The 27,795-nt window shown below is 43.5% G+C and overlaps 1 protein-coding gene across 1 annotated transcript in view; it reads left to right on the top strand.

Moving 5' to 3' along the window:
• The first annotated feature begins 1,412 nt into the window (after positions 1-1,412).
• The window catches only part of CD164L2 (CD164 molecule like 2), a 47,880-nt gene continuing 21,497 nt past the window's right edge, over positions 1,413-27,795 (top strand). Inside the window, exons 1-3 of the mRNA XM_088442113.1 lie at positions 1,413-1,470; positions 17,337-17,429; positions 19,821-19,898. Coding sequence (XP_088298239.1) covers positions 1,413-1,470; positions 17,337-17,429; positions 19,821-19,898 — 229 coding nt within the window. The remainder of the gene's footprint in view (positions 1,471-17,336; positions 17,430-19,820; positions 19,899-27,795) is intronic.

The following is a 27,795-nucleotide window of genomic DNA, read 5'->3' as shown; positions in this document are numbered from 1 at the left end:
GAGAATGCATGATGCGATCTCCCCAACGATAACACTGGAACACTGTGGACAGAGTACGCATCAGTATGGAACCAAACACGGCTTGTTTAGCATGTATAAAACCTTAGTTACCAAATATATTTATTCACAGCGTTTATACTAACTGAACAAACCTAAATCTTATACCTTAAAGCTAATGGAACCTTATAAGTGAATATGTAAATGTGTGAGTATACGGGGTTTGATATGGAGACGCTAGTTAACTGGGGACAGATGCATTCGCATTTAGCTACTAAATGGTGTTTTCATTTGGGCCCTTGTGCATTCGCTAATATGCGACTAGTTAACAGCGCTATTATGCGTATTATTGTGTATATGAGAAATGATGAGAGATGCAATCGCATGGTGCTAATAGTAATCTCGCCATATGTACTTAATTGTGAGTTTATCTAAAATGGCGCTTGGGCAGTCATTCGCAAAATAGCATCTTGCGATCTTATTTCCAAGATGGTGTCTTGCGGCCAGTCGCAAGATGGCGTCGCCGCGATTCAATTTTAAACTGAACTTGTCTCAGCCAATTACTCAGCTTTGACACTGCCTACTACAGTACCCAACCTTTGGGTTCTGTCATCCTGCTACCTATTTGAGTTTTAGGTCTGCTGGTGCAGTAATGTTCATAAACAGTGTCCATGTTCTGCAATGTTCTGTATTGTATGTCACTTTCGTTCCTGTGTTATCTGTTCATACTGTTTGTGTTTTTGTATTTTGTAAGTTGCTGCGGACCCCTTGTGGTGCCATATAAATAAAGGATAATAATAATAAAAATAATGGCTTCCTCTATTTATTTATTTATTTATTTATTTATTTATTCATTGGACCTATGGGAGGAACTACTTTTTTTGTAATATAACTGGACATACAATGGTTGTTTAAAAATGACAACAGTACATTTAATTATTAAACATAATAGTTTAGAGTAGGCAAGAGTTTAAAAGGGATCATGTGACCCTGCCATACAGTATATGCCAATCCAAAGGCAATGTCCCAAAAGAAATTCTAGTCTAGAATTTGGTCTGATTTTAAGTGTCATATCTTAAATTAGGTTTTTTTTTTTTTAGACATTGCCCCATTTCCACCTGTTATTATAAGATACCACACAGGGCTGTATTTATCACCAGTGTATGGCTCGGTAGGGTTCTGTCTCCTCAGGTGAAATGCTCTGCTCCTGGCTCAGGTTTCTGTCATCAGCTCAATTTCCTCTTCTTGTCTGATCAGTTACCAGGTCAGAGACAAATTGCTGCATACAGAGCCTGTCCTATAGAACATCTTATTGCTCTGCAAAACATTCCCTATAGAGGTATTTTTTTCTCTCTGTGTTCTGCATTGCATAGCATTTTCCTTTGTGCAGATCATTATTTGCTGCTTTTGTAGATATGAAGTTCCTCTGCTTTGCTGTGCTTCTCACTGCTGTGTTATCACACTGTAATGCAGGTAAGTACTTTATCAGCAAATGGAAACTCCCACAGACGGGATATTTTATGCTTTTGCGTAGTAGAGGTGTGTATTATTATCTGTGAGTCACTATTTTATTATCAGAATAATATGATATTTAATAAATAATTTCATTAATAGAGAGTAAGCAGTCTTGCAATAATACAAGAAAGATTACAACCTGAGTGAGTTAAATATGATGGAAAACATAAGAAATATATTAAAGCATGACACAATTTAGAATAAATATTAGAATCTTGGATCATATCAGTGGCTTACGAAGCAGTGTAAACAGAGAACAGTAAATTAAGTGTAGATATGGCATAGGGAATTGTTAAGAATGAGGCACAAAAGTAAGTGAGTCATAAGAGAAAGAGTAATGGAATAAAAATATAATAAAGTATATGGGTATGGTAATTTATGGGAGTATAGATTCGAGAATGTTGCACTAATATTTGGAATACATGTATGGGAGACAAAGGAGAAAACCACAAGAGGCTGATGAGAAGTTAAAAGGGTAACAATTAAGGAGAATGTTGCACGAAGAAAAACATGCTTAGTGCAAACATGAAAAACGGTAATCATCACTAATATAATAAAAGTGTATATTAAGGAATCACTCACAGGTTACAGTGTTAACTGTCCTTCTTTTGCAGAGTGACAGTCACGCTTTAAGACATGTAACTGTCGCTCTTTCTATTCAAAAAGTGGCCTTAGATAGCAATTTGAAAGGATAAAGTCCATTGGCGTAACTACCATAAGTGCAAGGGGTGCAGCTGCTATGGGGCCCAGAGCTGGGGGGGGGCATCTTTCTTGTCAAATGTACATGTGTTATATACATTTTTCACTATTGGGTGGTACATAGGGGCCCTTACAAACTTTTTCTAGGGGGCCTTCAAGTAACCTAGTTACTCCCCTGGTAAAGTCCTCCTCTGGCTTCCAGGCAGCAGGCTTGCATTCCACATTGTATCCTGTTATGTGTTTGGCTTTTTATATATATTTACTGTTATGAATAATAGCTAAGCTGGGTTTTATGATGAGTAGTATCTGAAAGCTGGGGGCGTGTGTTTGTGGAAGAAAGCTTATACGTTTAGTAAATATTAAATTTAATTTGTTGCTCGTTTATATATAACGTTCAGGGCTCTGTGCAAGCAGTTTTTCCTGGCAAATTATTTAGTTGTTCTTACAAGTGCAACCATAAGAAAAGACCTTGTGCTTTAGTATCCCAGCACCAGTGTAATATTTTTAAGTGGTGTTTTGGGTTTTGAATAAGTAAAAGAAAAGTGTTTGGGGTTTTGTTCTAGAAAAATGGAAAGATTAGCAAAGAGGGGTATTAATAATGAATAGAGGAAACAGACTGGTAAAAGGCAGCTAAGGTAAAAGTCACTGAGGCGATTTCTCATGGTCTTGTCACAGGAACAGGACTGATCCAGGGGCGTCTGCACTTATTTGTAGGTAGCACATACTGTATAAATTTTTGAGCTTAGGGAAGTAGCACATTAAAAAAAAATCTAAACTAATAATGATTTATGTGACAACAAAAACTATGTTTTGTTTGATCCCCTGATGTTAAGAAAAGACCATTGGAAATGTACTATACTATGCTGCTAGTAAGATAACTGAAGTGGAAGTGCTACTCGGCCTATGGGGATACGTTATGTATCCAGCAATTGCTGAGTACACCACACATTGTTTAGCATGGATTAGTGTACTTACCACTCCTTAACCATATTCCAATAAGAACTACATTTAGATGTATACTATTATTAATTTTAAGTGACTAACATAATGCCTATAATCTGATATTAGAGAAAACAATATAGGGAGTCAACAACTGCAATAAGGAAGCACCTTGAGTGTCCATGCTCTGTAGAGCTTACAGTCTTATTATTATTTATTATTATTATTCTTTATTTATTTGGCACCACTGAGGTTTCTGCTTTGCCTAACAAAGGACCTGATTCAGTAAGAATTGCAACTGCGATCATGGCTGCGATTACGCACGTAGTCTCACTGTGATGAATGGATATGCTAATCCATTCCGATGTCTATGCCGTCGCAACACTACATAAGGACACCCACCTTTCCTTACAATGGTTTAGCAAGACTGCAAAACCATCGGTAACATCGAGTACCATCGCAGCCTCACGCACACTTACACAAGGTCAGACCTTACTCAGAAATTGCTAACCTTCGGATACACAGTGAGTACTCAAGCTGTGTATGCCATCGCAGTGGATAATTTATGCATGCCCCTGCAACGGCGTTCAAATCCCCTGACTCACCTGCGTTTCTCCGACCCCCCACCGGCACTTCCTGTCAATCACCCTGCGATGGGTTTGCGTAGTCACTGAGATCGCAGTCCCGATCGCAGTGGCCGGTTCACGCATGCGTACTGAGATGCATAAGCATGCGCAGAAAGCATCAATCGCCGATTGCGTGCACAATCCCAGTTTCGATCCTTGCTGAATAAAGCCCAAAGTACATAAACAAATAAGCAAGAACTTGAAAACGGTGATTTACAGTACAAAACAATGCATGACAAGTACAAGGTTTATAGCATTGCTGCATCAGCAGTTGTAACACTCAAATAAGCAGGGTGGCATAAAGCAAGGGTTAGGTGCCATTGTAGGGAGTATGGAGTAGATGATAGTATAAGTAAGGGAAGGAAAATCACATGAGGGAAAAGGGCTCTGCTCGTGAGAGCTTACATTCTAAAGGGGAGGGGCAGACAGATAGAGGTGACACAGATGGAACAGTCAGGAAGGAGCAAGAGCAGTGGGTTAGAATGAGAGGTGGATGACTTTGTTGAAGAAATGGGTCTTGAGAGCCCATTTAAAGTTTTGTAGAGAGGTGGAGAGTCGGATAGGGAAAGGGAGAGAGTTCCAGAGGTAGAAAGCAGCATGGGCAAAATCTTGGAGGGGGGAGTGGAAGAAAGTAATCAGTTGGCAGGAGAGGCTGTGTACATTTGAGGGTGGGCTGCAGTGTGACAGGAGATAAGGTCAGAGATATAAATGGGAGAGGATTGGGTGATTGCTTTATAACTGAGGACCTTATTCAGAGTTGGTCGCGAGCGCCGATGCGCTCGTAACCGACTCGATGGTTAGGCCTGCGCATGCGCAGCGGCCGCGCTGCGCGTGTGCAAGCCACGGAGCGACAGAGAAACTCTGTCGCTCCGGAGCTCGCTACCAAAGGGGCGGCTGTCGATGTTGATCGACAGCTGCCCCCGTTTGGCAGGCGGGCCAGGTGGGTGGTTTCCAAACGGAGGCGTTCCTTTACGAACACCTACCATTTTGCGGGCGGCCGCACTGACATCATCAGTGATGCATCATCAGTGATGTCAGTGGGGAGCTTCCTGCTCCATCAGAGCAGAAAGCTCCCTGGGGCTTACGAGTGCCCAGACCCAACCTTAGGGTCTGGTCGTAAGCCCTGATGGTCGCGGTGGTGATCACCACCACGACCATCAACCTGGTCGGTCGTTAAGCTGTGGGTGGTAACCCACAGCTTAATGATCGACAAGGAGGCGGCCGTTTAGAATACAAGCGGCCGCCCTGATTCAGTGCGACCGCTTGCAACTAATGACCGCCTCTGAATGAGGGCCTGAGTGAGAGAAGCTTGAATTGAGGGCCTGATTGAGACCCGCTCGTGAGCGCTATGAGCTCGCAAGCAGGTCGATGGTGACCCAGTGTGCATGCGCACGACGGAGCCGGCTCCGTCGTGCGCATGCGCGAGACCCGGATAGCGACGGGCAAACCGTTGCTCAGGGTCTCGTACCAAAGGGGGCGTGCTGTCGATGTTGAGTGACAGCACGCCCCCTTTGGTGGGCGGGCCGGGGGAGTGGCTGCCCAAACGGAGGCATTCCCATGCGAAGTGATGTCAGTTGGAGAGATTTCGGCTCTGTGAGAGCCGAAATCTCTCTGGGGCTTCCGGCAATGAGATCCTACCACAAGCCCGATGGTCGCGATGGTCTTGACAATCGCGACCATCTTTCTGGCCCCTCCCTATAGCTGTGGGTGGTCACCCACAGCTATGCGAGCGGCCAGGAGGCCGCTCTAAAAAACAAGAAGGCCGGCCCTGATTCAGAGCGAGCGCTCTGTCAGAGCGTCCGGCTCTGAATCAGGGCCTGAGTTCTGAAGGGGAAAGGGAACACGTGTATGGCTTGCAGGAGAGGGTAGGCATATGTAGTGCATTTGGAGAGGAAGATGAGCCGGACAGCAGCAGTGAGGACATATTATAGTGGAGAGAGGTTGGAGTCAGGGAGGCCAGATAGGAGGTCACAATTGTCCAATCTAGATATGACCAGTGAGTGGATAAGGGTCTTAGTAGCATCCAAGATGAGAAAGGGTCTGATCCTGGAAAAAGTTTTGACATGGAAACAGCAGGACTACGAGAGGTACTAAATGTGTGGTTTGGGGGAGTGGGAGGAGTCAATTATAACTCCAAGACTGCGCACTTGGGGGTTAGAGGAGATGGTTATGCCGTCAATATATAATGAAATTGTGGGAGGGGAGGTTATGCAGGAGGGTGGGAAGATGATCAGTTCAGTCTTAGACATGTTAAGTTTAAGAAAGCGCTGGAACATCCAGGAAGAGATAGCAGATAGACAGTTGGACATACGAGTAAGGAGAGAGGGGAGAGGTCAGGACAGAGATGCTTTAAGCGAGGAGGGGGCCCGTGTGCAGGCTCCGATCGGGCCCCCTCCTCTCCAGCACTGCAATATACTCTGGCATTGTGCCAGAGTCTGACATGCGCAGGTCTCTGGAAACATGGCGCCCACATCATGTTCCTGGGACATCTTTACTGCGCAAGCGCAAATCACTTGGGAAATGGCCTCGGTGACCATTTTCTCATTGATTTCTCAGCACTGCAGCCTGTGCCGGGCCGACAGAGAGGTAATTATATGATATTGGCTGCAGGGTGTGCGGTGTGTGGGCCATCCTGAACCCAAGAGCCCGTGTGCACCACACACCTTGCACACATTATAAATAAGCTCCTGGATCAGGGGAGGAAAGTTAGATCTGAGGCCCTGATTCAGAGCTGGACACTCTTTGTGAGCGCTCACTCTGAATCTGGGCAACCTGTTTTTGCCAGGTGATGGTTGCGACCATCGGGCTTGCGACGAGACCCTTCTGGTAGGGTATCATTCCCACAAGCCCCAGTGAGCTTCCTGCTCTAATAGAGCAGGAAGCTCAACTACTGACATCACGAGTGATGTCAGTAGGACCGCCCTCAAACGGCAGGCGTTCCTTCGGGAATGCCTCCATTTGGCCAACCACTCCCACTCCCCACCTACAAAACGGGGCGAGCTGTCGATCAACATCGACAGCCGCCCTGCTTTGTTGCGAGCCCCGGAGCGAGTGATTTCTCTCTCGCATCGGGGCTCGCGCACGCACGCATTGCACTTGTGAGCGGGTCTGCATCAGACCCTGATTGTCATCAGCATGGAGATGGTATTGAAGGTCAAAAGAGCTGATGCGTTAACCTAAATGGGAGAATAGACAAGGTCCAAGAACAGGACCTTGGGAGACATCTACTGTGAAAGTCGGGGGGAAATGGAGTCATGAGAGGATACAAAGGAACCGTCAGAGAGGTTGGTGGACAGCCTGGAGAGGACAGTATCATGTAGACCAAGGAAGTGAAGAATTTTCAGGAGGAGAGGGTGATCCACAGTGTCAAAAGCAGCTGAGAGGTCGAGAAAACTTAGCAGAGAGTAGTGGCCCTTGCATTTGGCAGCAAAGAGGTCATTGTTGACTTTCGTGAGGGCATTTTTGGTTGAGTGGAGAGGACAGAATCCAGACTGAAATGGTTCAAGAAGGGAGTGTGAGGAAAGAAAGGTGGAAAGGCAGTTGTAGACAATACTCAAGGAGTTTTGAGGAAAAAGGGAGTCGAGAGATGAGTCGGTAGTTGGAGATGGAGTGTTAAGATCAAGGGTGGGTTTTTTAAGAATGGGATAAACAAGGGCATGCTTGAATGTAGAGGGGACAGTGCCTGATGAGAGGGAGTAATTGAAGAGGTGGGTTAGATGGGAACAGGCAAAAGGAGAGAGACAGTGGAGGAGACGGCGGAGATGGATTCAAGGGGGGTAGGGATGGATGAGGGCCATGACTTCATCCCAGATACAGATAAAAAAGAAATCAAAGTTGACAAGATGGATGGGAAGGGGTAGGCTGGGATGCTGAGGGTCTGGTAGGATGTGATCTCATGTCATATGGGGGTATATTTACTAAAGTGTGGGTTTTTAAAAGTAGAGTTGTTGCCCATAACAACCAATCAGATTCTAGCTATTATCTTTTAGAATGTGCTTGATGAATGATAAGTAGAATCTGATTGGTTGCTATGGGCAACATCTCCACTTCTAAAAACCCGCACTTTAGTAAATATAGCCCTCGGAATCAATTTTAGATGTGAAGTGAGTGGCAAATTTCAAGAGCAGAGAGTGTGGAGGGGAGAAGAGGGGGTGGGGTGAGGACAGAGTTGAAGGTGGTGAAGAAACAACAGGGGTTAGTTAATTTGCCTCAATTTTTCACTGGTTTGATTGTCATTAAGACATTAAACATAAGGTGACTGTATTGTGCATTCCATAACATTATTTTCTATGTGCATAACTGCACACTTTCTGGATCTTAGTCATGTAGACTGAGCAAATGGTGTTCCATTAAAACAGGGTTAGTGCAAAGAAAAACCAAAAGGTCATGCAAATCCTGACTTCTAGCCCCCCCTTGCAGTTCATTTAAAATTCTTGTACAGTATATCACCAAAAAACATAGATTTCCATGTAGTTAAAAAATTTTGTTGCCATGGTGATCGACAGCTCGACCCGTTTTGTAGGTGTGGCAGGGGGGGTGGTTTCACAAACTGAGGCGTTCCTTAAGGAATGCCTGCCATTTTGTGGGCAGCCTGATGTCAGTGGGGAGCTTCCTGCTGGATCAGAGCAGGAAGCTCCCTGGGGCTTGCGGTTACAGAGACCCAACCTTAGGGTCTCGTCGCAAGCCCCGATGGTCGCGATGGTCTTGACCATCGTGACCATCAACCTGGTCGGTCGCTGAAGCTGTGGGTGGTAACCCACAGCTTAGCTAGCGACCAGGAGGCCGCACTTGAAAAGGCAAGCGGCTACCCTCATTCAGAGTGAGCGCTCGCTTCTTGCGACCACCTCTGAATGAGGGCCAAAGTCCCAATCAATCAGCTCCTATCTGTCATGTCACAGGCTGTGTTTGAAAAATGACAGTTAGGAGATGATTGGCTGGGACTTTATCTCCATTCATCCAAGGCTTAGTAAATAGACCCCTGAGTTTTGTATGCGTAATGTGGGAGCAATTACAACCAACATGCGTTGAATTCCAAGCCCCAAACTATAGCACTAGAATATAATACACTGGTAAACTGGCAGCTGTTCTAGAACTCTCCACAACTGTTTCTCAAGCTGTACTGTGAAATGAAGCTTAAGTTTGTCTACTTAGCCATGTTGGTGTTCGGCCTTGTTTGGTCCCTAGCTGGACCTAGAGGAGACAGCAGACAATACAATAATAAATAACATATGTCAGATATTTCACATAGGAATAGGGGTAGGCTGCATAAGGTGTGAGCAGTTGGTAGGCAGAAATTCTGTTGCCTTAGATCAAAGAAACTTTGCCAGTCATATCGAAACCTTGTATTTTGATCATTGTAAGGCTTGTCACCTAGCAACAGCTGGTGTGCAGACTGCAGATTACCCATATCTGGTGGTTGCTCTGAGAAACTTGATCTTTTGTAAACCAGATGGCCTCCAGTGATGTTTTTGAGCCGAGGATGAGCAAGCAGAATGCATGACTGATTGTAAAGTTATGTCCTTTGCTGCTGCCTTAGTAGAAGCTGCATGGCGTAGTGAGTGACCCTTATTTGATTAGTATTGATAATGGCATCCCTCATAGTCATGGCAACCCAACCTCTAACAGTAGCATATAGTCCAGGCTAGAACAGTTTCCAACAAGTCAGAAACAATTGAGAGACATTCCTCTACAATGGAGCAAATAAAATAGGCTGACAAGCAACACAATTTGAACATTTTAATTGGAGGTCATTATCCCCGTTTCTCAAATTTTTCTTAGCGTCATATTTAAATGAGTATATGCTGGGACTGCCCATGTGATAAAAGACTGTCCCTGGGAAGATTTTCCCTTCCTTTCTCACTAATGTGAAGATCGGCATAAAGACTTCACATTGTTGAGCGCATGCAGGGCCAGCAGGAACAGTACCAGGGGTGGACCCAGCAACAGGAGAGATGCCGGCCACAGTGAAAAACCTGGTGGAGGTTGCGCCGCAGAAGAAGATTTAGTGGAATACATTGTCTAAATGGCTCTGGAGTTCTATATAGGTAAGTCTCTCCCATGTGTTGGAAATGATGTGTGTGCCGGTGTTGATACTGCAGAGTTATATAGGCACATACAAGTGGATGACTCAAACTATGAACAGCCCTGTTACTTAACCAGTGGTGTTGGTTTATTGAAGTATTATAGGTGCAGCTGTACTCACTGTTACATGCACTCTGATAATGGAGTGAAGCAGGGTTCTATATAGCCAGTGTGAGTGTATGCTGCTTTCGGGTAGCAGTGCAGGGATGCTAGAACATCTTTATATGCAAGTATTAACTGGATTTCTAATAGGAGCTAAATAGGAGACTTATGTCTCCCACTATATCACTCTACACAATACAGACAAGATGGCCCCGGTACATGCTCAATAATGATCACTGCAGCCACCTTGGGACAGGGAATAAAGCCTCCCTGAAGAACAGGAAGACAGGAGTTTGTGCAGTAGTGCACCCCTATTTGAACACCAGGTTATAGCTACAGGTGGCAAGCCTGACCCTATAACTGACCCTATCACTAGTCCATATGTTTGTCTGAAGAAAGGAGAGATGCTTCTCTCCTTCATATGAATACCGTCTGACAATAGACCCCATTAAAACCTATGGGGGCTGCAAGAACTAGACAGATGAGTGAAAAGACGGAGAACTCACTGATTTTTACGCACTTTTCAAATATATAAATATGGAGTAACAAAAAAATGGCTTTCTTCAGCTAAAATATTGGAGAAAATCTTTTTTTAGTTTGCTAAATAGACTCCTAGGGGCATATTTACAAAAGTGTCGGTTTTTAGAAGTGGAGATACTGCCCATAACAACCAGTCAGATTCTAGCTATTATCTTCTAGAAGGTGCTAGGTAAATGTTAAGTAGAACCTGATTGGTTACTATGGGAAACATCTCCACTTCTAAAAACCCGCACTTTAGTAAATATACCCCCTAGGCTCCATAGTATCGTTTATCAGTTCAAATTCCATGTTGTGCCGACTGAAAGAGGATATGTTAGTGTGCACTTTCAAAATATCATGGTATCTCAATGAAAGCTGTGTTATCCTGGGACCTGTAACATGAATGATAACCAGTTCTCCACCTATTGCCTTAAAAACCAATGTTAATAGACAGACCAATTCACATGATAAACATGTCTTCGCTGAGGGCAAAAAAGCCAAGAAAGTTTTGTAACCCAAATATTGGAATATTTGGGCAAAATAGCTCTGAAGAAGCAGATACAATACAGCAGGCAAACATATAACTTTGGTATTATGTTGTGAACTAAAAGGGAAAGTGCAGATCCATATGATTTATTCATAGAAGATGCCAGCTCTTATTTAGTAGCTAAGAAATCTAGGGCAAATGTTGGAGATTTGAATAGAGTTTTTCTAATATCCCTAATGATTAAATTCTCTCTGATTATAGTGCAATATCTATCTCTGGTACAAAGCCTTAATGAAGCATTAATCAAAGTATGTAATGCTAACACTTTGGGCCTAATTCAGAAGATAGCGCAAGTAACTGTGCACCTAAACAAACCATGTTACACTGCAAGGGGTGCAAATACATACAGTTTTTTATGCATGTGGGGTAAATACTGGCTGGTTGTACATGTAGTCCACAAATGTTGGACAACTTTATTTTACACAGCAATTTAGATTTCTAACAGCACACCCCTCCCAAATTAACTCTCTGCACATTCTACATCTGCCCCACCTGCAGTGCAACATGGTTTTACTAAGATGCTCAGTTACTTGCTCTTTATTACTCTATTCCCAAATCTGAATCAGGCCCTCTATTTGTTAGCAATCCAGTAATGTTGCTATCACATGCAGGGAGGACGGGTGTCTAACAGAGTGCCTTGAAAGCAGTTACTTGGAGAACTGAAGAGGATTTTTGGGGCACTTGCTCAAGTGACTAATAACGGGAAGCCAATTTCTGACTGTCCAACTCCAAACTGGGTATACCACAATGATTTGGGTTAACTGTGCCACCCTGATCTTGTGTCGTACCTTCAACAACAGAGCTGGTGGGCAATTGCATAGGAACATCTCAGATCCTCACATGAAAAAGACATTTCATCCATCTTCCATGCTCCTTTTGTCTGTACTTTGGAGATAAAGCAAGAGATTTGTGCACTGGAAGCTATGCATGAGGGTCCACAGGTGGGCTCCAGAAGGTGTGTTCTTCTTATGAATGATATTGCTTTTTGTGCCTCCCATCTAGTTAATATTGTTGTCAAATTAACAAATTTGGCAAATTTTTTAGGTCTACTGGTAAACGTGATTAAAATTTTGATTTTCTAAACCGCTCAATCTCAGATTTGCAGTGTTTTCCTGCATAGAGATATTAAAGTAGTGCCCGCCATCCTATTGAGCTAGAGAACAAAATCATTGTCTTCTTGTCCATGGAAAGCTATGTGGAGACCCTTTGAATCTGCTTGGGAACAAACCACTTTTGCAGTCTGCAACTCTCACAGATTTATGTGTATAGCTGACTACTCACCAGTGCAGCTTTTTTTTTTAGAGAAATCTCTGCAATTCATTAAGTACACATTTTCTTTAAGGCTCATGTAAGGAGGTAGAAATAAGAGAGTAGGTGGAGATGGCCAAAGAAGACTCCAACAATGTGATAGTGTGTTACCTGTTACGTCAGATAATTATTGTCTGGCAAATATATTTGGTGTGAATCACAAACACCAGAATAGTCTGTCATTTTCTCCATAGGAGCAGCACTGGCAGAAAATCTGGAGAAAGGGAAATCACACTCACCTACAAAGCCCTCACCCAATCCTCTCCCATTTACATATCTGACCTTATTTCCCTTCAAACTGCTGCCCGCCCACTTTGCTCAACAAATGCATGCTGCCTCTCCTGCCAACTGATTACTTCCATCCACTCTTACCTCCAAGATTTTGCCCGTGCTGCTCCCTACCTCTGGAGTTCTCTCCCTATCAGACTCTCCACCTCTCTACTAAATTTCAAATGGGCTCTCAAGACCCACTACTTCATCAAAGCCTTCCACCTCTCATTCTAACACACCGCGTCTTGCTCCTTCCTCACTACTCCATCTGTGTCACTTCTATCTGTCTGCCCCTCCCCTTTAGAATGTAAGCTATCAGAGCAGGGCCCTCTTCCCTCATGGGCTTCTTTTTTCCCTTACACTATCTTAGACTCCCTACAATGGCACCTAACCTTTAGTTGCTGCCGCCCTGCTGCTTATTAAAGTGTTATGATAGCGGATACAGCAATGTTTGTAAACCATGTCCTTTTCCTGCATTGTTTTGTATAGTAAGTCAATGTCTTCTTGTTTTGCACATTTGTATGATGCTGCGGCACCCTTTTGCACCATAAAAATAAAGGATAATGCTATCTATATTTTTTGCCAGCTATCAGAGTGAATAACTGCATTTCTGTAAGGTCTTCTATACAAATTCCTGCACTGTTCTAGTCACTTTCCAAGAGCCACTGTCAGAGTGGAAGCAACCCAGAAATGAATTAGTATGTAAGAGGTTTAGAACCGATGTTGGCTTTTTTACTGTGAAGCTCGATCTCATGAGAAGGGAAAGTGTTTAATCCTTGTGAGGCACTAAGGTGCTGTGATCCAGATGCACTGTGTGTCTTCCAAATAAATAATGCAATGATGTACTGTAGGTGTGACACCACTGGTTTTATTACTCAAGTGTATGTATAGATGGTAGTGGAAAGGCTAAATGCCATTACAGCCCATTAAAAAAAGGTGCTCTCTCCAGTAAATAATCATCTGTGCTTTGGGTAAATAAATATAGAAGGGAAAGGCTCTTTAAATCTTGATGCAATAATATCCCTTACATATAAACAAGTGGGGTATCTGCCAAACCTTCCATTCAACAGCTTTTTATGATAAATTGTGATTTGAGCACATTGAGCACTGGCCTGAGAGAACCATCCTAGTTTCTGATAGGAAATGGTGATTGGTTCAACACTTGGAATATTTATCCACCAGTTGTGTTTTTCCTTGATCAAGAGCTAACATCAGAACCTCATGGAAGGTTTAACCTTGATCACATTATTGAAAATACTTTTGGGGGGAATCTATTGCCAATCCGGTATGGTATCTCTGAGATGACGTTAAGAAGAACAGAGGACCAGATTAATGGCCATATGGCCCTGGGGCTGAAAATGATCAAAGACCTATTGTGAGAAGCAGAGAAGATGTGACCATTACTGTGTGGGTGTGGTCAGTGCCATGTGGGTGTGTACATCACTATCAGTCTCAATAGCTCCCTAAAGGGCAGATATACTAAGCTCTGGAAAGCGATAAATTGGAGAGTGATAAACCGCTAACCAATCAGCTCCTAACTGTCATTTTTCAAACACAGCCTGTAAGTTGACAGTTAAGAGTTGAGTGGCTGGTAGTTTATCACTTTCTAATGTATCACTTCCCAGAGCTTAGTACATCTCCCCCATATGTAAAAAAATATAAAAATTGCATCACTTTGTGAAGAATACGCCTCAATGTTACTCTGGCCCTAGAAGAATATAAATTTATCATAGTTTTTTCTTTTTTCAAGGAAGTCCAGATGTGTGATACTGCCACTCTTCCACCATATTGGGGTCTTTATGGAAAACCTTCTCTTTGGAACCTTCCATAGTTTGGTAATCTTATATCAGACTCCTTTCTTGACATCCTTTGAGGTCAGAAAAAAAAACTTTTTTTTTACAATGGGCCTTCATCTCCTCAATTAACAAATCTGAATCTACCTTATTAGTAAAATCTGGATATTTTCCAGCCAGGTCTGTAAAGCTAGGTATGCACTATACAATTATTGGGCTGATTAGCCAATAATCGGGTGATTTACTGTATAGCGTGTATGAACAATCGTTTCAGCATTTCCCGATAAAACAGTTAGAAAACATCAACAAACGCATTCCTTTGATTATCCGATCTGTCGGTCAGAATGAAAATCTTGGCCTCAAATTCCCAATTCCGAGCAGTGTCTGTGGATTCTCAATAAATCTGCCCACATTCCCTATGTTCTCCTGTCACTGTATCATCCTCCTTGTGGGTGGACATATCAAAAATCAGTGTGGTGTGGTGGAAAATCAGTAGCTTCTAATAAAAAATTTAATAATGTGTAGCACAGATATTGGGCCTTTCAATTTGCCGAAAAATCGTCCCGTTCCTCATCCCAATCAAAAAAATCGGACAGTGTGTACCTAGCTTAAGGTCTGCTCTGGATAGCTGCTGAGACTAGCAGGTGTTAGTGATATAATTAAAGACCTTTCCGAAAATTAGGATAGCTCTGCTGATAACTATTTGGAGGTCAAATTTATAGGATACTAGAGACTCAAAGTATCAAACAAATGTGACATTCCTCTCTCTTTTTAAGCACAAACAATAATGACCCAGCTGCATCTGAATTTTATATTGGTCTTTGCTCAGTGTCTGGTCATTTTGCCACTAACAAAAGAGTCTATGACCAGATAGAGAAGAGTACTGGGATATCTTGCAACCCTGTGTGACTATGTAGCACCAACGAGTCTCTAATGAATGTGGCGAGGAAAACCAGCTGTGAAGATTCCTAAATCTCAGAGTCATAAACCATATAATTTTGCTGGTGGTGTCTTACCTGCTGAGGCCACCTTCCCTTGACTCTTCACCTCACTTGGATAACACAGAGGTTTTTGTCACCTCATCAGACTGGTGGGTATTATAAAATGAATGCAAGGAGGTCTTATGGGCATAAAAATGTCATGTGGAAGAAGATCTGATGGGCATATAAAATTGTTGAAAGAGGAGTGCGCTACTGCGCAGACTCCAGTCTTCCTGTTCTCCAGAGAGGCTTCATGCCCTGTTCCAAGATGGCCACTGAGCCTACTACTGAGCAGGTGCAGAGGCCATCTTGTCTTTACTGTGTAAGAGTGACATGTTGGGAGGCAGAAGTCTCCTACTTAGCTCCTGAAAAGAACCTGGTTAAAACCTTCATGTAAAGCTGTTCCAGATCCCTGCACCGCTACATGTCAGCAGCATATACAGTACTTACCGGCTGGTGAGCTGTATGGAACCCCGCTTCACTTAAGCTCCACTCCATTACCAGTGTACATGAAACAGTGCGTATGGCTGTACCTGCTATACTTTAATAAACCAACACCACTGGTTAAGTAACTGGGCTGTTCATAGTTTGAGTCATCAGTTGGTCTGTGCCTACATAACTCTGCAACATCAACAGCTGCACATACATAATTTCCAACAGGTTATGGGCCCAGGTACACAGGTGTAAAGCACCCAGACACATAGGTGCCGAGGAAGAGGGTGAGCAGGTACTCTTTACCCGTGCCTGGGCCTGTTGGAGGCCCGCGTCCTGCAAGAATCCTGCATTTGCCCATCCTGAGGTAGAAGAAAGTAAAATCTATCTGACAGTTGTTTGTTATTTTCCTATTAAACTGAAAACTTTGTGTTTGGTAGGTAAGGTGAACTTACTTTTTATTTCTCTCTGCAGCCATATGTTGAAATGCTTGATGCCTAACCCACCTGTTGTTGCTAGGTGGCAAGCCTACAAATGAACAATGACACCACCTTCTGTTGTACATCAGGGTGCATCAGAACAGCATGTGCAAGCAGTTAGTAGAAATCACAACACATAAAAATGAAATTTACACCATACATGCCTACTCTCCCAGAACCGTCGAGAGGCTCCCGAAAATCGGGTGGCGCTCCTGGATGCTCGGAAAAGTAGGCAAATCTCCCGGCCAGCCGCCACCCCTTTGCAACCCACCGCGTCGCCCTGGGTCCCCCCCCCCCAGCATCCCCATACACATGCCCCAGCAGCAGGGGGCAGATGATGCGATTCATGCTCGGCATTGTAAAGAGGGGTTAAGGCCACAATGACACAATTGCGCAGTCACGCCCCCTGCTCCACCTCCAATGTTGCATTGTCTCCCCACTACGCCCCCTTATGCCACGTCACTCCCCCTGTAGAAGCCTGGCTGTCCCCTCCCGGAAGAAGGGAGCTGAATGACGGTAAGTATGCTTTACGCTGTACCAGTATTATATTTAGTAGACAATCCTGTAAGTCCTAAACTCATAAGGCGCAGCAAAAGTTATCGCAACTATGTAGGGAAGAAAAGTAATAAATAATTTCCTGAGTACACAGATTTTTTCTCTCAGTCCCGGAAGTGGCGTATGGCATTATTGTATTTTACACTTTGCTATATCAGATCTGGCAGTGGTGCGAGCAGCACACCCAGGTCTACTCAGAAGCTGAGTCATGCTACATGTTACATAATGGGCTGGCTGAGGTGATCCTGGGAGAACCTAGGGGTGGAAGGTAATAAAAATGGCTATTTAATATTTTTTAGCAATATATTTATTCTAAATAAAACAAACATGCTTTAATCTATTAGACAGGTTTATTTTAATGGTTTTTATATTTGGATAGCAATATATGTGATTTTCCAAGGTATTGTAAGTCTTAGGTAAGCATAACTGCAGATCATAGAAGACTGTTGGGGCTGCAGTATGGACACTAATGTTGTTCATTGTTCCTTCCACAGAGGACTGCAGGCAGCTAAGTTCTTGTGTGAGCTGCACTGAAGGTGAGCTAAGCCTCAACTTCTCCTGTAAGTGGATGACATGCGGAGACTCAGGTAAGAATGAGTTAAAAACAAAGCTACCAGTCCATGTATACTTACCCTTTGTTCCAATTGTCAATGGCTCATTAACAGGGATAGAATATGGATGTTGTTAGATTTCACGACCAGCAGTCAAATAAAAACTGATTTACACAATACATGACTCTGTATATTTGTATGTATAATATAAAACAAACACATACAGTATGGAATTCAATGTATACATTATATGTAAACCATACATTGTCAGGGAGACTCCCTGAAATAGCAGTAATCTCCCTGATTCACTGAAGATCTCCCTGATTGCACCTTACACCCATAATGAACCTGGCACCGCTCTCCCTCCCTCTTAAGTCATAGCAGCCCAGCACACTCCTGTGTGCTTGGCTGCGCTGGGAGACCGCTCGTGGCTGCTAAAGCAGCACCCGGAGCAGTCTCCTATGCCTATGGGGGCAGCGATCACCCTGATCGCGCCCCCCATTGGCTGTGTACCGGGCTGAGCAGCGCCCCACTCCCCAGTGCACGGTGAAATATATATATTTTTTTTCATTTTTTTCTAAGGGGGCTTCTGTACATTTGAGTGTAAATTCATTTGGCTCAATTGCTCACGTTACATCAGTAAGTTGAACTGTCAAGAAAAGACATTCTAGCTGCAATTACGTAGAGGGCTGAAGTTGCTGTCCCTGAGATATTATTTGCCTAACAAGTAATGCTACTGTAGATACCTGCCGTAAATACAGTACAGCCAGGGTGCCTCTAAAGTGCTTCCAAATGTGGCAATCATACTATCAGATAGTCCGCGCACACTGTGGTCCATTGCAGCTTTAAACATTCTTCAAGTATAAATAAACTACATTTAAGTGCAGTGAGCCTTGTAGTGTTATCAAAATGTACTGATGTCTATTGATATAAACACCAATGTACCCCTTATAAACACCAATGTACCCCTTATAAACACCAATGTCAGGGCCGGTGCTACCATTAGGCAACCATAGGCAGCTGCTTAAGTGCACCAGCCACTGGAGGGCGCCACTGAGTCCACGAAAAAAATTAATGGCGTAATTCATGGCTGAGTGGCATATATTGACTTTGTGGCGCAGCCGTGTGGCATATTATGAATTGGCGGCAGTGTTATGAGGTATATTATGATTTTGACGCTCTGCTGTGTGTAATATTCTATATTGTATATTATGAACTTGGGACACTGCTATGTGGCATGTTATTTACCTGGGGAGACTGTTGCGCGGCATATTATGAATTGGAGAGAGCAGGGGCGGTTGGTGAAATGTTGCCTAGGGCGCTCGGAAACCTTGCACCGGCCCTGACCAATGTACCCCATAAATAGAGTAAACATTCAGAATGTCGACATTCAGGTTAGGGTTAGTGACGAGTTAAAAAGCAAATAAAGACTTATAGCTCTTTTAAGAAGGTACTATGTAAAACCAAAGCTGATATAGGGCCTTATTTATAGTTGTACTCAGTACACACAGCAGCTGCGTCTTAGCCTCCTGCTAGCTTCTGTGATCTGCTGCTGCGTCCAAGGACACAGCCATTGGATAACTTGGGTAAACTTCGGCTATCTGAGCAACCCTCAGGTTATGCAGGATGGTCGATGTTTTCCCTCTAATGGGGCCAGGAAATATGTTTTGGAAAACACCCTGGCCTCAGCACGCCTACAAAATGGGGGTGACATGCCCTGTTTTGTAAAACCCTCACCATTGCCACCTCCTGTTTCTGGAACTAGTTATAACAATTAACAATGGTGGCGGTACTGAGTATCCCTGAATAACACTACCTAAGTACTGCATGCCCTATGGCGCGTGCAGTTAGTCCGTCTGAGTATGGCGTGCTGTGTGAGCAGTTGTGCATCTTTAGACACAGCCGCTGTTAGCGACACACTCATGTCTGCAGAGCCACCCCCGTTTCCTCGCTAAAAACCACACTCCCTGCATCCAAATTGTCTCAATGCGGTAACAATCGAAACGCATGTTCAGTGCGACTCAGACACATGAACTGCGTGAATATTGGCATAGCTTGCAACTCAGAACCAGGCCTGTTATGTGATCACCAGACACTATCACCCAGCATTATACAAAATATGAGATTTTCCAGAGACAGGGGGAGGGCACTAAAGTGCTCTGTCTCTCCTACACTGGCACCTACACCGGCACCTACACATTTAGGGGGGAGTGCTGTCTATCGTATGGTGTGCCCCCTTTAGTAGTTTTAGTAGTAAATATGTTTTGACTGTTCTTTATTACTGTTTTGCTCATTTAAATAATTTCATGTACGAAAGTGTTATTCATTGCAGTACAACCTTTGGAAATGTTGATATGAAAAGCAAAAACAATATATATATTAAAATCAGTACTTTGTTCTCATAAAATGTTCCTCCTTTCTCTGTAGAAAACAGCAGCTGTGTGACCAGTGAGGAGCTGCTACATGAATCGTGTATAGCATCAAACAGCAGCAGCATGTGTGCAGGTAACATTGCATCAAACAGCAGCAGCTTGTGTGCAGGTAAAGGCGGGTATCCACTACCCGACAGTGAAAAGACTGAACGATAACGATATCGTTATCGTTCAGTCGTTCACTACACTGCAGGGTGCCCACACTGAACGATCTGTCATTCAGTGCAGGCACAATCAATCATCTGCAAACATGCTGAACCTGACGATATCGTCAGGTTGACCAGCATGTTTGAACGATGATAGATGTCTAAAGGATGTCTAAAAGACTAAATTTTCAAATGATTTTCAAACGATGTTCAAACGATTATCAAACGATTTTATCATTATCGTTCAATCGTTCAACTTTATCGTCTAGTGGATACCCCCCTTAATATTGCATCAAACAGCAGCAGCATGTGTGCAGGTAACATTGCCTAAGGAAGAAACAGAAATGACACAAAGATAAGGGAACAAATTGGAAAAAGGGGAAATGATGTGGGAAAAGGACTAGACAGTTAATATGGTTGTGTAAAGAGCAATATGGGTGCAAAATGTTTCTTTTTTCTGTGTTGTAGAATAGTGAGTATTAATAAAATCCCTTGGGGTGTTAAAAATAAACTTTATGAATATAGTGTATAAAGAAATAGAATTGCATTACAATTTATACAAAACAGTTTGAAGAATGTCATAATAATTAATGTGATTAATATTATGGGCAGTTAAACAACAAGTACTGAAAACTTAAAACAAATAGCATTGTCACTACATTATTTGTTCAGCAAACATATATAGCTACTAACAGGACCAGATTAACAATGGGGTAGATGGGACTACAGCTCCAGGCCTCCACATAAAAATAGGTCCATCATTATGGCGAGCAGCCACATACTGGACACACGGTCGGCCATAAATTATAAGTATTAAAACTGTATTTTCTTTTTTCCACACAAAATTATGCATTTGTCTACTTTTACACATTTAGGGAGAAATTGGGCCTGATAGTTTAGGGGATGTACATGGCCACATGGCACTGACCCCACCCTCATAGGAATGGCCATCGACCAGTGGCGGCTCCAGGGGTGAGGCTGCAGCGCAGTCCAAAATTCAAATATGGGAGCCACACCAACTGCTAGTGAGTCCCAGCCATCTATGTTTGGCAGCATTTGAAATGGCAGTGTGCATACACATGGTCAGATTTGAATGTTATGGTGCATACGCACGGTCAGATTTTTCTTCAGATCTGAACTATAACGATTTTAAAAATCATTCAATCGTTCATATCTGAAGGAAAATCTGACATATCTGACATGCCTGAACGATGAACGATGTGCGTTCCCGATGGTCAGATAACAATATCTGACATCTGATGTGTTTGCAGTCAGACTTGGACGATTCCATTCATTTTAATGCAGTCAAAAATCGTTCAATCGTTCAAATCGTTCAAATCTTTGGTAAAATCGTTCAAATCGTTCATCTGACAGATCTGACAAATCTGACCGTGTGTATGCACCTTTAGACTGCACTGCAGCCCCACCTCTGGATCCACAACTGCCATCAACCATCAATGGTTTTAAACAATCAGTGGCCATCACCCGATGGCAGATAGTTTTGCCATCGATGGCGTAAAATCAAACAGTTTCCCGCCATAGATGGTAGCTATGTACACGCCAGCTGATGTTTTTTATTTAACAATGGCACTGTAGTGCAGAGCTACTAGGCTGTCAACCAGTAGTAGCTCTGCACTGTGATGCCAGCTTAGTGTCTTCCGGACAGCACGCCGCATTACTTAAGCTAAGCCTTATACATACAGTGAGTGTTGTGTTGTAACAGTTCATCAGTGCTGTCGAAATGGGTGACTGGGCCACCCGCTGGCCTGCCACCGCCCTCCTTGCCAGCACTATTCTAGCTGTGTGTGCTGACTTGAAAGCCTCAGCTGTCAGTCAGCCGTCCACTCTCTCATTCATAGGCCGACAAGACGGCTTGTTTGCACCAGTGCACTCACTCGGTTGCATGCAGGGAATGCACGGGAATCAGGAATCTGTGGCGTGTATGCGCAAAACTTTAATGGTGGGAACCATCAATGGTAGGACATTGCATAGTTTGTGCATGTTTTGGAATTATTAGTGTGTGGGAAGCAATAAGGACCTCATTCAGAGTCGGTCGAAGCAGCCGCACGTACGCCACCGATGTTCACTATACTGCGCATGCGTAAAGTTCGCAGTGCACGTGCGCAAACTAGCCGCTACTCTCTCCTTGAACACAGCCAGGTCGGTAGTTTGAGTGACAGATGGAGGCGTTTGTGGGTGGTAACAGGGGAAGGTGCTTGAAAACGGGGGAGTGGAGATCCGAACGTAGGCGTGCCTCATTATGCGAACGGCGTTTTATGGGAGTGCATACGGATTATGGGAGTGCATAATTAACAACGTAGAATCATGCCACATGTAACATGGGAGGTTTTTACACTGACATGATCGTAGAGCTTAAGAGAGGGTATGGTCAACCTTAAGCTCTACGACCAGTTCCGATGGGTCCCGATGGTCTCGATTAATCCTTATATAAACCGGAGATGACGTGCAATGCGTACGAGAAGGATTTTTTTTGTCTTCCGACCGTTTCCTCCCCTTGGTCGACCAACTACCGATCCGAACTTAGGGACGCAACTTGCAAGGGAATCATTTGCATATCCGGCCCCTTTTTCCGTACGACCGTGCGGCCGCTTCGAACGACTCTGAATGAGGTCCTAATTGCTTTGGGAAGTTAGCAGTTGGCAATAATGGCATTGTATTTATATGCAGGGCCCGATTGAGGGTTCAAGCAGCCCTACGTTAATACACAGAGCCGTTACAAGACTTTTTGGTGCCCTGTGCCAGACAGAGCATAGGCGCCCCCCTCATTTTTCAAAGGGACATAATGCACCCAAAAAATGGGAATGGCGTCATGGGGAAGGGCCAGGGAAGAGATAGCGGAGGCCAGGAGATGCTGGGGTGAAATAAGAGGAAGCTACAAGTGGGAATGATAATAAACAGAAATTTGACAGGCCCACACAGCGCCCCCTGACATGTGGTGCTCTGTGCGATGGCACCGGCCTAACTACCCTAGCTACGGCCCTGATAATACACCCCCATTCTATGTCCTGCAGTATATTAGCATACTTTCTTATATGTCTGTGTATATACAACATATTGGACCTCCAGCCCCCTGCCCCAGGCACTTGTATGTCCTGCAGCATTTTAGCATAATCTCTTATGTCTGTATTTATATAAAACATACTGTAAGTATAACATACTGTACAAACAGTGATGCATGTCTTCAGTGTGTAAGTTAATTACACCAAGAATAAGGCGCTAACAAATGAGTCATCGAGAAATCTCATCTGACTCAGTACAGTATGTCATTAGCTGTGAGCTGATACAAAAAATAATGAAAAAATTAAAAATACAGTGGCTGATTTGTAGCAGTGATAATACATTCAGTATAGCTCAAACAAAAAGGCACTGCTGCACTTATGCTGCACTTAGGGGTTCTATCATTAGAATATTGATTAGCTAAATATGCATTACCAAAGCTCTCTTAAAGAAAGATAGATAATGGACATTCAGGCCGGGCATGCTAACTCCTGGGAACTTAAATGAAAACATACAGTCAGGTCCATAAATAACATTGACAGAATTTTCAGAGTTTGGCCTCTATTCACCACCACAATGGTTTTGAATTGAAACAAACAAGATGTGCTTTAACTGCAGTCTTTCAGATTTAATTTGAGGGTAATTACATCCAAATCGGGTGAACGGTGTAGGAATTACAACAGTTTCAATATGTGCCTCCCACTTTTTAAGGGGCCAAAAGTAATGGGACTATCAACTCAAAAGCTATGTCATGGACAGGTATGGGCTATTCCCTCATTATTTCATTATCAATTAAGCAGGTAAAAGGTCTGGAGTTGATTCTAGGTGTGACATTTGCATTTGGAATCAGTTGCTGTAGACTCTCAATATGAGATCCAAAGAGCTGTCACTATCAGTGAAGCAAGCCATCATTAGGCTGAAAAATCAAAACAAACCCATCAGAGAGATAGCAAAAACATTAGGTGTGGCCAAATCAACTGTTTGGAACATTCTTAAAAAGAAAGAACGCACCGGAGAGCTCAGCAACACCAAAAGACCCGGAAGACCATGGAAAACAACTGTGGTGGATGACAAAAGAATTATTTCCCTGGTGAAGAAAAACCCCTTCACAACAGTTGGCCAAAGCAAGAACACTCTCCAGGAGGTAGATGTATATGTGTCAAAGTCAACAATCAAGAGAAGACTTCACAAGAGTGAATATAGAGGGTTCACCACAAGATGTAAACCATTGGTGAGCCACAAAAACAGGAAGACCAGATTAGAGTTTGCCAAACAACATCTAAAAAAACCATTACAGTTCTGGAACAACATCCTATTGACAGATGAGACAAAGATCAACTTGTACCAGAGTGATGGGAAGAGAAGAGAAGGAAAGGAACTGCTCATGATCCAAAACATACCACCTCATTAGTGAAGCATGGTGGTGGTAGTGTCATGGCGTGGGCATGTATGGCTGCCAATGGAACTGGTTCCCTTGTATTTATTGACGATGTGACTGCTGACAAAAGCAGCAGAATGAATTCTGAAGTGTTTCGGGCAATATTATATGCTCATATTCAGTCAAATGCTTCAGAACTCATTGGACAGCTCTTCACAGTGCAGATGGACAATGACCCGAAGCATACTGCAAAAGCAACCAAAGAGTTTTTTAAGGCTAAAAAGTGGAATGTTATGCAATGGCCAAGTCAATCCCCTGACCTAAATCCAATTGAGCATGCATTTCACTTGATGAAGACAAAACTGAAGGGAAAATGCCCCAAGAACAACCAGGAACTGAAGACATTTGCAGTAGAGGCCTGGCAGAGCATCACCAGGGATGAAACCCAGCATCTGGTGATGTCTATGCATTCCAGACTTCAGGCTGTAATTGCCTGCAAATGATTTCCAACAAAGTATTAAAGAGTGAAAGTTAGATTTAGGATTGTTTAGTTTGTCCCATTACTTTTGGCCCCTTAAAAAGTGGGAGGCACATATTGAAACTGTTGTAATTCCTACACCGTTCACCCGATTTGGATGTCATTACCCTCAAATTAAATCTGAAAGTCTGCAGTTAAATCACATCTTGTTTGTTTCATTTCATAGCCATTGTGGTGGTGAATAGAGGCCAAAATCTGAAAATTCTGTCAATGTCCCAATATTTATGGACCTGACTGTACTTTGTTTTATCTTACGTAATGAGGTCTTGATCATCACTCAGCTATATATATTTTCTGGATGTTTTCTCAATTCCCTTTTTGTATACTTTACACTACATTTCACTTGCAGGGACATACACATTTGTCTCAAGTCTTTACAGGTTTGTCCACCTTTTCATATATGTAAACCATTATTATGTATGTGTGTTTTACAATTTACATGATATTTTGTTCAGATCACTTGCACCACCTCCCAATGAAAGTTTCTCCTACTCATTTATAAGCATTTATAATTTTATACAGGGGCGTAGAGAGCCACGCCGGGCCTCGGTAAAGAGGGGGGCGTGGTGTAATTTCAGAAGGCGTGGCCAGGCCCCCTTGAAAAAAAATAGTGTTTTGCGGCGCACCGGGGAGGGGGCGCTGTGAGCCCCTCAGCCCGGCGCAAAGCCAGTGGGGGGCGCGATCAGTGTGATCGCTCCCCCCTTCAGGCATAGGAGATTGCTGTGGCTGCTACTTAGCAGCCACAAGCAATCTCCCGCTGCAGCATGTGCTGGGCTGCTGCAGAGGGAGGGAGGGAGGAAGTGAGGGGGGGGCGGCGCCAGACCTGGGCCCCCGCCGGGCCCCTCTGGAAGCCCGGGCCCGGGTAAACTGTACCTGCTCCCCCCCCCTCTCGGCGCCCCTGATTTTATATATATGTTATGTGAAGTGTACCCCAAATAAGTATTTTGTTTCCTACTTCTCTGCATTCCAACATTGTCCAAAGTTCCCAGACTAACCTTCAAATTTATGATAGACTACTACCAGTTATGTATATACTACTACCAGTTATTTATATAGAGCACACACATTCCGCAGCGCTGTTTTACAGAGAGAATATTTGGCCATTCACATCAGTCCCTGCCCAGTGGAGCTTACAATCTATATTCCCTATCACATGCTCACACACACAGACACACTAGGGTTATTTTTTTTTGTTGGGAGACAATTAACCTACCAGTATATTTTGGTAAGTTAATTGTGGGAGGAAACCCACACAAGCACAGGGAGAATATACAAACTCCACACAGTTAGGGTTGTGGTGAGAATTGACCCATGACCTCAGTGCTGTGAGGCAGTAATGCTAGCCATTACAACATCTCTACTGAAGACATTGGTGTAACTACCATAGATGCAAGGGGTGCAGCTACTATTGGGCCCAGAGCTGCGGGGGGCCATCTTCATTGTCAAAGTTACATGTGTTATATACATTTTTCACCATTGGGTAGTACATAGGGGCCCTTACAAACTTTTGCTATAAGGCCTTCAAATACCTAGTTATGCCCTGGACTGAAGATCATGTCAGTAAGACATATTGGCCATTCCTTGTTAGTTGACTCATCACCTTGTTAGTCAACTCATCACTCCCTTACAAATCATAAAGTCCTGATTGGTATTAATAATGGCTCCACTATATTCTATGCTTGATTTATGGAGATAATCCAATAAACCCATTTAACATTTGTTCCCCGGTTTACATGCTTCTGCTTTATCTTTTTTTTTCTACCTTTCATTTCCCACTTTTTAAAATACTGTTCCACTGCTGCTAGCCCTAGCTATACAAAATACAGTGAATGTTAATGTGTCACATACTGTTTAATCAGTTGCAAGAATACAGAGGGACTTATGTAATTGGGTAGGTAGATGTATTAACTGTTGATATGGGGAAGAAGTGGTATCAGTGCACGATATTACTGAGGGGTTGGGCGGTTAATGACTAAGCGTCCCTGTTATTATCTGTGCTGCTATCTACAAGCAGCACCGATATGGAGGGTAATGTATGAATGGTCAGTAGCACTGACCATTCAGATAGCTGCAGCTGGCCCCCCTCCCCCCTAGCACAGCCTGTCATTGCGGGAGTCAGACTTACTATGTATTTAATCTCCGGCGCTAAACACTTCCCCAGAGAGCAGCAGACTTGGGCGGCAGAAGTGAGGAGAGGGGTGGAGCCTGAGTACAGTGCAATCGCTCTATCTCCAGCCTTGTCTGCTGGGAGAAATAGACTACTTTCATATTTAGGTAATTTCCGGCAGCCGCAGCGGGTGGGGGTGCTGTTCACTGCGAGGGAGATGAGATGGGATGGTCTCCAGGAATAAAGTAAGTATGGGAGTCGGGGAGAAGGGGAAATTTATCCTGTCAACTTCTCAGCACCAAGCCTATTAATGTCAATATGGAAGTTTTCTATTTTTTTCTAAAAAACATTTAAAAGTATGTTTCTCATTTAACTACTTATATATCTTCATAAAAAGGGGAGAGTATCACAAATCCCTTGTGAAATTAGGGCCTGATTCAGAGCCGTTCGCTATTTGTGGTCGTTCGTTCAAAAACAAGGGGTGGCTATTCAAATGATCCGTTCGCAAATTGCAGTCTGTTCCCACCTCTAAGTCTGAACGAGCGAGCAAAACATACGCTAGTTTATTTGATAAAAACGCCCCCTGGCCGCACGCACCATACGTCATGTCCGCTATTTATTAGATTAATCGAGTACATCGTACAGCGTATGAACTGCTCGCTATTCTTGTGGTTGGTGTTTTCAACCGCTATTTTGCGAGCAGTTCTGAGTTAAAAAAAACCAAGTGACGTGGTCAATGACGCTGCTGTATTAATTATGCACTCCCTTAAAACGCCCGTTTTG

Source organism: Taudactylus pleione, unplaced genomic scaffold, assembly GCF_031769625.1.
Source record: "Taudactylus pleione unplaced genomic scaffold, aTauple2 ptg000305l, whole genome shotgun sequence".
Lineage (NCBI taxonomy): Eukaryota > Metazoa > Chordata > Amphibia > Anura > Myobatrachidae > Taudactylus > Taudactylus pleione.
Note: the sequence above shows the minus strand (reverse complement) of the source record. Positions and strands in the feature narration are given on the sequence as shown.